The 15,514-nt window shown below is 33.7% G+C and overlaps 1 protein-coding gene across 1 annotated transcript; it reads left to right on the top strand.

Moving 5' to 3' along the window:
• The first annotated feature begins 10,888 nt into the window (after positions 1-10,888).
• LOC108474859 (pentatricopeptide repeat-containing protein At4g21300) lies at positions 10,889-13,717 on the top strand. The gene has a single exon (XM_017776886.2). It carries the CDS (start codon positions 11,035-11,037, stop codon positions 13,525-13,527), a length of 2,493 nt encoding a protein of 830 aa, XP_017632375.1. The 5' UTR covers positions 10,889-11,034; the 3' UTR covers positions 13,528-13,717.
• Positions 13,718-15,514: the final 1,797 nt, after the last annotated feature.

The following is a 15,514-nucleotide window of genomic DNA, read 5'->3' on the forward strand; positions in this document are numbered from 1 at the left end:
TTTTGGAGTGGATTTGATTAAAGATCTTTGAACAGAAAGTAAAAGTAATCCGTGAAAATCAAGATAGCCTCCGATCATCGAAGTAAATGCGCGGATCTAAAACGAAAAGACATTGAGTATCAAGTGGGAGATAAAGTGTTTCTTAAAGTTTCGCCTTGGAAAAAGATACTTAGATTTTGCCGTAAAGGCAAATTGAGCCCGAGGTTCATCGGGCCATATGAGATATCCGAACGAGTCGGTCCAGTCGCGTATCGTTTGATTTTGCCCCCTGAACTTGAAAAGATTCAACGTCTTCCATGTTTCGATGCTTTGACGTTATAGATCGACCGTCACACGTAATTAGTCCATCGAGGTTGAAATTCAAGCCGATATGAGTTATGAAGAAGAACCGATTCGTATCCTAGCTCGTGAAGTGAAGGAGTTGCGAAACAAAAGGGTTCCGTTAGTAAAAGTGTTAGGGCTCAAACACGGGATGGAAGAAGCTACTTGGGAACCCGAGAACTCTATGAAAGAGCGTTACCCAAACCTATTTACGGTAAGATTTTCGGGACGAAAATTTCTTAAGTGGGGAGAGTTGTGACAGCCCAAAATTGACCCTAGTCGGAAGTGGTTTCGGACCGCTAAACCGAGTCACCGAAATGTTTGAACGTAATATTTATTGTCTAGAATATGTAATTATGAATGTGTGAAAATTTCAGGCTTCGATTTAGCCGATAGCATGTGAATTCAGTTAGTAGGACTTGTGTGACACTTTTGAAAAGTGATAGGCTAATCTATAAGGACCTAATAGTGCATGTAGTCAAAGGGGAGGACTTGCATGTCAAATTTCCCCCCCTAATAGCTAGTGGCCGGCCATGACAAGAGATTATGGGTAAAAACATGTCATAAAACATGTTGGGACAATGGTGTATGTAAGAAAAAAATAAAATAGTGAGCATGGGAATTTAATAATGAAAGGGAACAAAAAAAAAAAGAAAAAAAATGGTCTCATGCATGCCCATTGCCGTGAGTGTGGAGAAAGAAAGAAGAATTTTTGTTCATCATTTTCATTTCCTTTGGGCTGAAAATTCTAAGGAAGAAGGAAGGAATTCTTGTTTCATGTTGGTTTGGAAGAGGTTTAGGAGGAGGTTTGGCCATACTTGTACCTAGATTAAGGTAAGTTTGATGTTTTGCCATGAGATTCATGTATATTTTAGTTGCTAGCTTGATGTTCTTGTTAGCCCATGGTTCAAATCTTTGTTATGTCATGGGAATGAAATTCAGCCAAAGTGAATATGGTGTTAATGCCATTGCATGCTAAATATCAAGCTTGATAATGATACATGTGATGGTGGATTGAGGATTCTTAGATTTTCTTTTAGCATTTTGAATGAGATACTAAGTTCTTTGTTTAACCATGACCAAATTGAAACGGTATGGTGTTGTGGTATTCGGCCATGTTATATCCATAAGTATGATTCATGCATGTTGCATGCTCAAGGAGTTAAAGAAGGAGAATCAAGCAAGGGAAAGACGAAGGTCATCGAGTAGCCGACTTGGACTATTTTACCCAACACAAAGTAAGTCATTAAGCATATATTTGATATTGCTTAAATGATTGTAATATCTATGCAATTGTGTTTAATGAGATGAAATATATACAAATGTATGTGTATGAAAAGATGATATTGTTGAACGTAAAAGAGATAGTGAAATGTGTAGGAAGTTTGCTTCGGCACTAAGTGTGCGAGAAATAGATGTGTACGGGGACGAGATTGGCACTGAGTGTGCGAGCTTGTAATGTATGGCACTAAGTGTGCGAGTTTGGACTATATGACACTATGTGTGCGGGCTTGAATCACATGGCACTAAGTGTGCGTGATTGAGTATTAAGCACTATGTGCGCGAACTCTACACATATCTCCGATTGAACATTTATATGGAGGCGTGACTTCATCGAGATGAGTATGGACAGCGGAAAGAGTAAGTACCTTGAGTTCATGGCTAATAGATGCTATGTTCATGCTCGGGTGGAGTTGGTAAGATTTAAATCGATGTGATGATTTCAATTGCATTCCGTAAATAAGGTATCGTGAAATAGATGAAAGTTCATTTGATTGCATGATTGTTGCGGAAATGAAATGATGTATGGAAATTGCTTCAAATATCCTATTGAACAGTATATGAAATGTAAATGTATGACTTGGTATGAGATTGATCCGAAGATCTAAGGAACTATGGTATAGTTCGGTATGGCTGGAACACTTGGCCTTGTTTCATTATTTCATTTTATGATAATTGTATTAATGGATGGTTGTGGAATGCTTATGACTTCTTGAGTTATAAACTCACTCGGTGTTTTCTTGTCACCCATTTTAGGTTTCTTGGACTCGTTTCCTTTTGGGTGTTCGTAATCATCAACGAAGTCATCACACCGTGAGCAATTTTGGTATTGTCTTCTTAGTCAACTTAGGAGAACATTTGGCATGTATGGGCTATTTTGTTTTGTTAAATTTTGGGTTGTAAACTTTAAGCCATGTGAAAATGGCCTATGTGGTCGTTTGAGTGGGATGCTAGAATCTATAGCCACGAGTCTTAAAAACCTTAATTTTGATAAGGTGGCCATAATTTGTGCACGTATGATGGATGATTAGTAAGGCTAAGGAAGGATTCATGAAATTGGCATAGTCTACTGCAGTAACTGTTGCGGACAGCAGCAGTGATATGAGATCGAAAAATCACTAAAAATAGTAGAAGTGGAATTAATAGCTAAAAAAATTACATACTCGAAGCTTGATGGGTCTATTTTCATATGGATGAAACGAAACGACCATATGAGCTGTATTTTAAGAGATATCCAAGATTTCGTGAGACAGGGCCAGAACGGTTTCTGGATTCCCTGTTCCGACTTTGAAAATTTATTATAAATTAACCAGAGATAATTAGGAGTCATACCACATATGTATAAATTCCTCTTTGAGTCTAGTTTCTATAGAAACAAACGGAATCAGTATTGAATCCCTACACAGGGAGTTATTCCAGTTGTAACGCACGAAGGTCAGTGTAGTCGACCCCTGTAACATGGGAGACTTTAACTAATAAACTGTACTAATTGGCTTGACTAAAAATTCTAGAAAAAAAATCTGTAGGTGGACATATGAGTCTAGTTTCCGGGAAAAATTACGAAACTGATTTTCGAGTTGTAAAACTCAAGTTATGATTTTTGAAGCGACTAGTACACAGATTGGCAGCTTGTCTGGAAAATTCTCAATAAGTGGTTTGAAGTCTGTTAACACCTCGTGTTCGACTCCGGCGACGGTCTCGGGTTCGGGGTGTTACAGAATGTGGTTGCTGATGCTTTGAGTAGAAAGTTGTTGTTTGCTTTGAGAGTTATGAACACTCAGTTGAAAGTGTCAGATGATGGTTCGATTCTAGCAGAGTTAAGAGCAAAACCAATGTTTTTGCAAGAGATTTCTGAAGCTCAGAAAGATGATCAAGATTTGCAAGCCAAGAGAAAACAGTGTGAAGTAGATACAGAGTTAGATTTCAAAATTGGTTCTGATGGGTGCTTAATGTTTAAAGATCGGATTTGTGTACCAAAGAATGAGGAATTGATTCAAAAGATCCTACAGGAAGCACATAGTGGTTATTTCTCGATTCATCCGGGTAGTACGAAAATGTATAATGACTTGAAGAAAATGTATTGGTGGAATGGAATGAAAAGAGATATATCAGAGTTTGTGTCCAAATGCTTAATTTGTCAACAGGTGAAAGCTGAACACCAAGTGCCTTCGAGATTACTTCAGCCTATTATGGTTCCTGAATGGAAATGGGATCGAATTACTATGGATTTTGTTTCAGGATTGCCATTGACTCCAGGAAAGAAAGATGCCATCTGGGTAATAGTTGACAGATTAACTAAGTCGGCTCATTTTATCCCGGTACGTACGGATTATTCTCTTAACAAGTTGGCTGAACTATATATTAGAGAAATTGTTAGATTACACGGAATACCATTATCGATATTTCAGATAGAGATCCAAGGTTTACCTCGTGGTTTTGGCAAAAGTTGCAAGACGCGTTAGGTACAAAGTTAAATTTCAGTACTGCTTTTCATCCACAAACTGATGGACAATCAGAGAGAGTAATTCAGATTCTTGAAGATATGCTTAGATGTTGTGTATTGGAATTTCAAGGAAGTTGGGAAAGATATTTGCCGTTGGTGGAATTTGCTTACAATAATAGTTATCAGACGAGCTTGAAAATGGCACCTTATGAAGCATTGTATGGTCGCAAGTGTCAAACGCCTTTGTATTGGACTGAACTCAAGGAAAATCAGATTTATGGAGTTGATCTAATAAAAGAAACTGAAGAAAAAGTGAAGGTAATTCGAGATTGTTTGAAAGCTGCTTCAGATAGACAGAAATCTTATGCAGATTTAAAACAAAAGGACATTGAATTTCAAGTTGGTGATAAAGTATTTTTAAAGGTGTCTTCGTGGAAGAAAGTCCTTAGATTTGGATGGAAGGGCAAATTAAGTCCGCGTTATATTGGGCCGTATGAAGTAATTGAAAAAGTTGGACCGGTAGCATATCGGCTAGCATTACCACCTGAATTAGAGAAGATTCATGATGTGTTCCACGTATCTATGTTACATCGGTATCGTTCGGATCCTTCACATGTAGTTTCACCGATAGAAATTGAACTACAATCAGATATGACCTACGAAGAAGAACCGATTAAGATTTTAGCTCGAGAGGTCAAACAACTAAGGAATAAAAATGTTGCACTTGTGAAGGTGTTGTGGCAAAGGCATGGAGTAGAAGAAGCTACATGGGAATCCAAAGAAACTATGAGAAATAAATACCCACATCTGTTTACAGGTAAGATTTTCGAGGACGAAAATCCTTAAAGGGGGGGAGAGTTGTAATATCCCGAATTAGGGCCTAATCGGAATAGTGGTTTCGTAACCACAAATCCGAGATAGAAATAATTATTTTATAATTATTTTGATGATTATGATAGGATTGCATGATTGTGTGAAAATTTCGTGATGAAATTCTATGCCTAAAGTGCTTAAATTGAAAGTAGGGACTAAATCGAATAAGTTGCAAAATTTGCATTCTAGAAATTTTTAGTATGAAATTGTTTTGAAATATTTATTAGGAGGTCTTAAATAGAAATTTTACCAATTTTAAGTTCATGGACAAAATTAGGACATGGAAGGAATTTTTGGAAAGTTTAGTAGTAAGGGTATTTTGGTCATTTAGTTATTAAAATGAATTAAAACAAAATTAAAAGCCAATTTTGTCCATCTTCTTCATTAGGACGAAATTTCAAGGGTTCTCCATAGCTAGGGTTTGTTTCAAGCTTCCAAGCTTCATAGTAAGTGATTCCAAGCCCCGTTTTTAATGTTCTTTACGTTTTTGGAATCCCGGTAGCTCGATTAAGCTTATGTTAGCAATAATTCAACCTAGGGTTTATATTTGGAAAAATACCCATAGGTGAAATTTGTGTATTTTGATGTTTTATGATAGAATATGGGGTTTTAAATTATGTTAGACAACTTGTACTACTCGATTTTAAGCAAAAACGAGTAAAAGGGCTTAATCGGTAAAAATACCTAATAGTCACAAGTACATGTTAGAGTGAGAATTTGATGTTTCCATAGAAGAGAAAAGTGATCAGCATGTTGTAAAACATAAGAATAAGGAGTAAAGTTTAATCCCGAGCTTAGGGGCAAAAATGTAAATATGCAAAAGTTTAGGGGAAAAATTGTAATTTTTCCAAAATTTGAGTTAAGGATTACTTTGATAATGTGAGTATTAAATGAGCTAAATATGTTATTTTAGATCAAGAAAGACGTGGAATCGACCTCAATCGAGGAAAAGAAAAGATTGTGGACTAAATTGCAAAATCCTTGTATTTTGGTACCAAGGTAAGTTCATGTGTAAATAAAGTAGCATAATTGTTATTTTTAAGTTATTGATGTTAATTATATGTTATGCTGAATTTTATTATGAAATGTATGCTTTGTGGTTAATTTCAAATAATATGTAAATTATGTGAACTACTTGTTAAATATAATTGTTACCGAGTATTGATTTGACATTCTACCAAGACGGCAAGGATAAGTGTTCGAGGAAAAGCCCGTTTGAACCTTAGGAATAGATTAGGATAAAAGTGACATGTCACTAGGATGGTTGAGCATCCGAACTCGTTGAGTTGAGTCCGAGTTCACTTATGGATGCGAATGTCTGAACTCGTTGAGTTGAGTCTGAGTTCGTGAGATGTAACTAGGCATCCGAACTCGTTGAGTTGAGTCCGAGTTCACTTATGGATGCGAACGCCCGAGCTCGTTGAGTTGAGTCCGAGTTCGCTTATGGGCGGGTTACATGATTGCTTGATTGCATATATGGCACTTATGTGCAAGTTATCCATGTATCCGAATTATATTCCGATGTGCTCAACGGGTAAAGTTCAACTCAAATGGAGGAATATTCGAGATGTAAAGAGACGTATTGGTAAGCGATATGAAATGGATATTTTGGACAGGTATGTATTTAACCCTCGGGTTGAGTATTGATACAACCACGATAAGGTAATAAGATGATGAAGAATGATTAAAAATGTGATATGTGTTTTAGTGATGTATGCTAATGTTGATTGGTATAACTGTTTGTTATGTTACTTATTATTTGCATATGAACTTACTAAGCATTTATGCTTACTCCTCCTTCTTACTCATTGTAGTTTTGGACAAGCCAGCTCAGAGTCGGGATAGGTCAAGGCTCATCACACTATCCTAAGACTTTTGGTAATGGCTTGTAAATTTAAGTATGGCATGTATAGCAATATACCTTTTTGTGTAAATGATCTTATGGTATGGTGATGGAATGGTTGAGGAAATGCTTGATAATGATAAATTATGAAAATAGTTAGTTTAGATTATATTTGATGTTAAGGAAAATTATTAAGATACTTAGTGCATAAAACTCATAAAAAGGATGAAATTTGCCATAAATGAATCTTGCAGCAACAACGACGCGAGTTTGAAAATTTACTAAAAATCATAGAAATTGAATTTGGTGAGGGAATACATATCAAATTGAATCTTATTATGTCTAGTTTCACATGAAACACATGAAACAGGTAAAGTAATTATATGTTACAAGATATTTGAATTTTAGTGAAACAAGGTCATAGCAGTTTCTGAATCCCCTATTCCAATTTTAGAAATTCACCATAAATTGTAAAGATATAATTAGGTGGTGTATTTTATATCCTAAGAATCCTTATTGAGTCTAGTTTTATTAGAAACAAATATCATAGTCATATAATTTTTTTATAGAGAGAAATGTGGTTAGTAGTAAACAGAGGTCAGACCAGTCAAGTCCTGAAACAGGGGTAAATTTAACTAATAAACTGTACTAATTGGCCTAACCAAAAATTCTAGAAAAAAATTAGTAGATAGGTATATGAGTCTAGATTTAGGGAAAATTTATGGATCTTGATTTCAAGTTTCGTAACTCGAGATATGATTTTTCTTGTGACTGTGATGCAAGTAGCTTAAAAGCTGTGAATGTAGAAACAAATAATCCAAAGTTCTAAAAATGTTAAATTAAGCTTAGTAACACCTCATACTCGACTCCGGCGACGGTCTCGGGCATGGGGGCGTTACACTTTCCCACAATTTCAACCTTTTGTGCACAAATACAGAAATTAACCTGCACAAAAACATTCCAAAATATACTAAAACAATCCATTTAACAATTCTAATTCAACCAATTCAGTATAACATCAATTTGATAACAAATCATATCAATTCAACTTATTGAATCACAAATCAATCAAACATGCATTTTAGCCATTCAGCACCTTCATTTTAACCAAGTAAATTCATACTCAACTATGTCATTTCAAGTGCCACATATATAATTCAAAATGTTACCAAACATTTATATACAACAGGTATTAACTTTATCAAAAATCAAACTTTATAAAGGATTCAAACTAAAAGTATCATTTTAAGTTAACATATCAAATACCTATGTACATGCAACATAACTAGACTGTAAAACATTTGAAACACTACCGAATCAATAACGGGATAGTGTGAGCTTCTCGGCGATCCTTTTAACACGTTCTGTAAGTTGGTAATCTACAAGGAAAGGGAAAACAACAAGGTAAGCATATCAAGTGCTTAGTAAGTTCATAGGCATTAAACAAAAACTTACCTCAATTTACAATTTAATAAGATAAACTACTAGCTTGACAAGTTTGCCTAATCATGACAACCACATATAAACAAGGAGAGTTCAACATATAACTCATATAGTAATTCAAGCATATAACATTCCAATCCACTTATAATCAACATTTAATGTCATTCATATAATCAAACAACATTAAATCATTTCATATAATTTTTCGAATAGAATCGATTGATTCGTCACATTCTCACATTAGTCCTCTGGACTTATATATTCAGTTTGCATAATCTTTCATATACTATCGAAATTCATATATTATAGCTCTTCTTTTAAGCATTATTTCACAATATCAATTCAATTGATATATCATTATCAACATTACATTTTACATCCCTATTAAACTGACTCAGACTCAAACGGATACATGGGTCCAACCAACACACAAATTTGACACCTAATGCCTCATTGGAAGAAATCTAAAATAAATATATTGTGCCCAATGCTCATCGGTATAACCAAAATAAAAGTTGTGCCCTACACTCATCGACATGTAACCGAAACAACCTGTACTCAAACTATCCTATGACATTTCAACTATATCCGACTTTGCCCAAACAGTTAATAGGGTAATCAACTATCAAGTCATTAAATATTTCAACTTGAAATTCATCATGTTCAATTTATCAATCAACTTATCATTTTTTTACGATTTAGTCCATATATAAAGTTTTGTACCAAATTGCAAACAATTCAAATTACTATCAAACATACACACCTTCTTAATTTAAAATATATAACAATTTACATACAATCATACCAAATGAACTTACCTGGTAAAAAAAAAAACCAAATATCTAAGGACTAATAATTTTTTTTGCCTTTTCTTCGATTATCCTCGGTTTGGTTCAATTCCTGATCTAAATAATAATTCAACTCAATTTATCAATTCCAAGTAGTTTATAAATTCTATTTTATGCATGGATCAATTAAATTTTATTTTTTAAATGCCCCTAAATTTTTGTACTTTATTCAATTTAGTCCTTAAAATAGAAATTACAATATCTTTCAAATTTGAGCTTTGATCTTGAAATTGATCTCAATTACATTCTTGTAGAACTATTTACTATCAACAATAATAATAATAATTTTATATCAATTTGAAATTTAATAATAATAATTTTATATCAATTTCAAATTTATACACTTTTGTCCCTAGTTCAAAAACTAGTAAATAAACTTTACAAACTAATTAATTTTCACTTCTAAGCTTAAAATCTAACAATTTAGTACTGATTTCTTCAAGCATTCATCAATGAAAACTTTTAGAAACTTTAACAGTTTTACAAGTTAATATAAACTATCTAAATCAAGTTCCCACGACCTTAAAAATATAAAAATTACCAGAGAAGAATGAAATTAAACATATTAAATTGAAGCCGAAAGTTTGAAGCTCTCAAACCCTAACATTTCTTTTTACTTCGTGAATGAGAAGAAGATGAACACAAAATGCTTCATTTTTCTTTTAATTTTTGTTTTATATACTTTATTTAGCCTTTAATTAAACATAATTAATTAATCAAATCTTAATTAAGTTAGAGTTATGTATAATTAACAATTTTGGTGGATTCCAACTAACATCCTCCACCGATTGGCCATATATTAATCGTCCAATTGCTTAATTGGTTCTTTTGTTAATTAAAAATTCATAGCAATTAATTTTTATAATTTTTACAATTTAATCCTTTAATTAATTATTAATTTAGCAAAATTATGGGATCAAACTTTAATAGGCTTAATACTAACCTCATAAATATTAAATAATAATATTTACGGACTCGAACATTAAAATTAAAATTTTGAAACTATTATTTTCGACACCACTAAAAATTAGACTGTTATTACGTATGCACGTGGAAACCACAATTTAGAACATAGATATGTTTATAAAAATAACATACAACAAACAATAAAACTATGATTTACAACTAATTAATCACAATAACACCTGAAATTAAAAAATACATTAGATTAACAATACTAAATGCACTACAATTATTTATTATGATGTTGTCATTAATTGTGAGTTAGTGCCGAGTTGACTTATGACAATATTATTAATATATACAACTGATGAAGATAATAAATTGTACATATTAAAATAAATATGTATGAAATATATCAAAATGATGCTTTAATTGAGTGGTAAATTTAAGGGTTTATTAATCTAATTAGCATGGATTTAAATTCCATCATATGCATTTTTTATTAATTTTTGTTAAAATGAAAAGACTAAAATACTCTCAAATAATATAACTTATTTTAATTAAAAATAACATTTCTATAATTTTCCTAACCGAGTTAGTTAATGACCTGGTTAAAGGTAACACGACTTAATTAAACAGTTAATAAATAGTATAGATATATATTAGATTAGATTTGTTGTGGAGATGTAACAAAAAGATATTCATATAATATAAGATTGTTGAAACTAAATTCAAGTAGCCGATTAAACCGGATAAATTTAGAATTGTCTAATACAATAATCCAGAACGAGAAAAGAATTAGTTAACCAATAAATTGATGGAACTAAGTTAAAAGATCAGTTAAATTATTTAAGCAAAATTTTTAATTTTTAATAATTTTTGATTATATAATTTTATAAAATTTTAATAATTTATTTATTTGAAATCGGAATGGTGTTATTTAACTGAAAACCAAATGCATGATTTCCCTCCACTCCTTTCCTCTCCTCTCTGAGTATCTTCAAATTTCATCATGCAAGCTTGAAATCAAGTCCAAGCATTATAGAGTTTGACCAATATGCAGTGTTACTACCGGAGAAATGTACCTGAAAAATCTCTCTTTAGTCTGTAAACTGTATCGACTCATTATTACACCTCTCAAATGTTTTCATACCAACTCCCGTCACAATCCAGCATTCCAACTTCCCTCATTCTTGCAGTCTTCTTCTATTGCTTTAAATCTTCATCAAGGCAAACAGGTTCACGCCCAGCTCATCCTCAATGGAATTACTACTGCCAATCCTCTCCTTTTGGCTATGTATCTTCGTGTTGGTAGCTTTACAGATGCCAAGAACCTATTTTATCGGATGGATTTAGGCTGTATAAAGCGTTGGAATTTGATGATTAGAGGATTAGTTAAAATGGGTAGCTTTCATTTTGCCTTGATGTTTTATTTTAAGTTGCTGGGTTGTGGGGTTTCTCCTGATAATTTTACTTTCCCTTCTGTAGTCAAGGCTTGTAGTGCTTTAAATTATGTAAGATGTGGTACCTTGATTCATGAGTTAATTATGTTAATGGGTTTTGAAGTTAATGTTTTTATCGGCAGTTCTTTGATCAACTTGTATGTAGAGAACGGGTATACTAGTCTCGCTCGTAATTTGTTTGATAAATTGCCAGTGAGGGATTGTGTTTTGTGGAATGTGATGCTTAATGGGTATGTTAAATTGGCGGAATTAGATAAAGCTATAGAGATTTTTGAGGAAATGAGGAAAGGCGAAACAAAGCCAAATGAGGTAACATTTGCTGCTATTTTGTCTGTTTGTGGTTCCGATGGAATGGTGAATTTTGGTACTCAGCTTCATGGCCTCGTTGTTAGCTGCGGCTTGGACTCGGATTCTGTGGTGGCAAACACGCTTCTGTCCATGTATTCAAAATGTGGTTGGTTGTCTGATGGTCGTAAATTGTTTGATATGATACTTCAGGCTGATTTAGTGTCTTGGAATGGAATGATTTCGGGCTATGTTCAAAATGGTTTTATGGAAGATGCTTTATGTTTGTTCAGTGAGATGATATCTTCTGGAGTAAAACCTGACTCAATCACCCTCTCAAGTTTTCTTCCAGCTGTTACTGGGTTGGGAAGTTTAAGAAAAGGTAGAGAAATTCATGGTTATATATTAAGGCATGGAATCCCTTTGGATGTTTTCTTAAAAAGTGCACTTGTTGATGTATACTTGAAATGTAGGGCTGTGGACATGGCACGGAACATTTATAACCAAAGCACCAAGTTTGATATTGTCATGTGCACAGCTATGATTTCGGGGTACGTGCTTAATGGGTTGAGCAATGATGCTTTAGAGGTTTTCAGGTGGCTACTTAAAGAGAAAATTAGGCCGAATGCTGTAACACTGGCAAGTGTTCTACCTGCTTGTACAGATTTAGCTGCAATACAAACGGGGAAGGAATTGCATGCTAGTATCATAAAAAATGGGCTTGCTGATAGATGTCATGTGGGAAGTGCTGTCATAGACATGTATGCAAAGTGTGGAAGACTGGATCTTGCTCATCGTGTTTTCAGAAGGTTGACTGAAAGAGATTCTGTTTGTTGGAACTCAATGATCACTAGCTGTTCCCAAAATGGGAAACCGGAGGAGGCCATTAATCTCTTCCGTCAGATGGGGAGGACTGGAACCAAGTATGACTGTGTGAGCATATCAGCTGCTCTTTCTGCTATTGCCAATCTACCAGCACTTCATTTTGGGAAAGAGATCCATGGGTTTATGATTAAAAATTCACTCGTCTCTGATCTATTCGCTGAGAGTGCACTCATTGATATGTATGCAAAATGTGGACACTTGGATCTTGCTCAGCATGTATTTGACATGATGGAATTGAAAAATGAAGTTTCATGGAATAGTATCATTGCCGCATATGGAAACCATGGCCACCTTAAAGATTGTCTTGTCCTGTTCGACAAAATGTTGAAGAATAAAATTCAGCCTGATCATGTTACTTTTCTAGCTATAATATCTGCTTGTGGTCATGCTGGTAAAGTTAATGATGGAGTTCATCACTTCAAGAGCATGGTTGAGGAATATGGAATCCCACCTCGGATGGAACATTATGCATGCATGGTAGATTTGCTTGGACGTGCTGGTCGCTTGGATGAGGCTTTTAAAGCAATACAGAGCATGCCATTTTCTCCGGACGCTGGTGTTTGGGGTACATTGCTTGGAGCCTGTCGAAGCCAAGGAAATGTTGAGCTTGCTGAAGTGGCTTCAAGGCATCTTTTTGATTTGGACCCTCAAAATTCTGGTTACTATGTACTGCTGTCGAATTTACTTGCTGATGCTGGACACTGGAGGAGTGTGCTTAAGGTGCGGAGTTTGATGAAGGAAAGAGGAGTTGAAAAAGTACCTGGGTACAGTTGGATAGAGGTCAACAGCACGACCCATATGTTTGTTGCTGCAGATGGAAGTCATCCACAGTCCAAGCATATTTATTCATTGTTGAAGACTCTTCTTCTAGAGCTAAAAAGGGAAGGATATGTTCCTCAGCTTTATCTTCGAATGAACCCAAAGGAGATAGTGTCATGACTGCCACTTCCACCTTCGTGCTGACAACTACATCACGGATAAAATTCTAGCCCGGTAACCATGGGATTCAACGGTCCATTGGGAATGTAAGGTTTTTGAGATATGCTTGCATAGCTTTTAATTTCGATTTTGAAGGACATATCTTGCCAAAATGAATGTGAGGTAATTTAAATCATCTTGGCATCAATAATTTGTACTTGGTGGGAGGACATTATTTATAAACTAACATGTTAAGCTTGCACCAATATAATATAATATAATATAATATAATATAATATAATATAATATAATATAATATAATATTTATTTAACTATTTGTGACTAGGTATGTAATAAATGTTCAAGTTGATTTGTGTTGGAGCAAATAAACTTTTATTTTATTTTTGGTAATAAGATTATGAAAATGTAATATTATAAATAATATGTTATGTTTATTTTGCTTGGTTCATTTATTTAGAATGTAAAATTTTGGTCATTAATTGTTACAAAATTTACTCTTTTTTAACAAATTAATTTATTTAATGGTTTTTAGTCTCAATTATCAAGAAATTATAATAATTTTTATTACAATTTATATATCAACTTTTTTTTACATGCATCATTCATATAAAATTATTAGTTGTTTTATTGTTAAATACTTACTAAAATTTACATTGCAACAAATCATATATTAATGTAATAGTAGTATTTTATATAACACCCTTTGCCTAGTCCAGGTTGTCGAACTCGAGAAATAGAATGCTACAGACAAATACAAAACATCTACATACAAATTATAGTTCAAAAATTCAATTCAATATCATTTTACCAGATATGATCAAGTATAACATGCAATACAATCAATTTTGAGTTTAAATTGAGCTTACTAAAGCTTTAAATTAACTCGATATCAATCAGGGATCAATTTGAATCAAATACAAAATGATAAGAAAATTCTGTAAACAAGGGTCACATGGCCGTGTCCATTGACCGTGTGAAAGGCTGAGGCTATGTAAGGATGGGACACACTACTGAATGGGTAGACTGTGTAATAGACTGACCTCATGTGGGTTGGAGTTACACGGTCGTGTGAACAAACCATGTAACTCACTGAAGTCGTGTGGGTCAAAAGTGAAATTATTCAAAATCTAACATATGACCGTGTCACTGGACTGTGTAACAGGTCGTGGTCATGTGCAATTATGTAGGCATAAATTTAATAGGTCACACGGGCATGTGCCAGCCTATGTCACAGCTTAATGTCATGTCAAGGAATCATGTGTTGCACATGGCTGTGTGGCACCAAATGTGACCTAAAGTTCACAACATCAAGCTTAACATTTCCCACCTACATGTATGATTTAAGACACAATGGTACTTATCTATAACTTGCACATAATTCACTAGAATAACATCCAAAATACCACATTCAAAGCATACCAATATGCCTCAAAAGGCACACCAACACAATCAACATGACATACATCATTTAGTCATGTAGAACCATTTTAAAATGACTCAATTACAACCCTATATAATATGTACCAAAATTTGCCAAAACAAACTAGTCAATATAAGCACAACATTCATCATTTTTTAATTACTTATTTACCACACTTACTCTATATCATACTATCAACTCACCATTCAAACATTAAAGCATAAATACCCAAAACCATTCCACTAGATAACATTGCCATCACACACATATATACACATGATTCTCAAAATGGCAGCAAAATTCAAAATAGAACATTGTATAACCATATGACATTTTAGGTACATGCCATGATAAAAATAAAAACATCACCAACACTTGAGTCCGAGATTGCCGCTTGATGCTGAAGTTGACGATAGAACAAAAAAAGAATCTAATCTGCGCATGGAAAACAAAACCATACATTCAGTATAACCCAGTGGTATTTCTATAATATGAACCTTATAATATAGCATAATTCATTTAAAATATCTAAGTTAAAAAAAATGATGATATGCAATTAACATGTCT

This window comes from Gossypium arboreum, chromosome 3, assembly GCF_025698485.1.
Source record: "Gossypium arboreum isolate Shixiya-1 chromosome 3, ASM2569848v2, whole genome shotgun sequence".
Lineage (NCBI taxonomy): Eukaryota > Viridiplantae > Streptophyta > Magnoliopsida > Malvales > Malvaceae > Gossypium > Gossypium arboreum.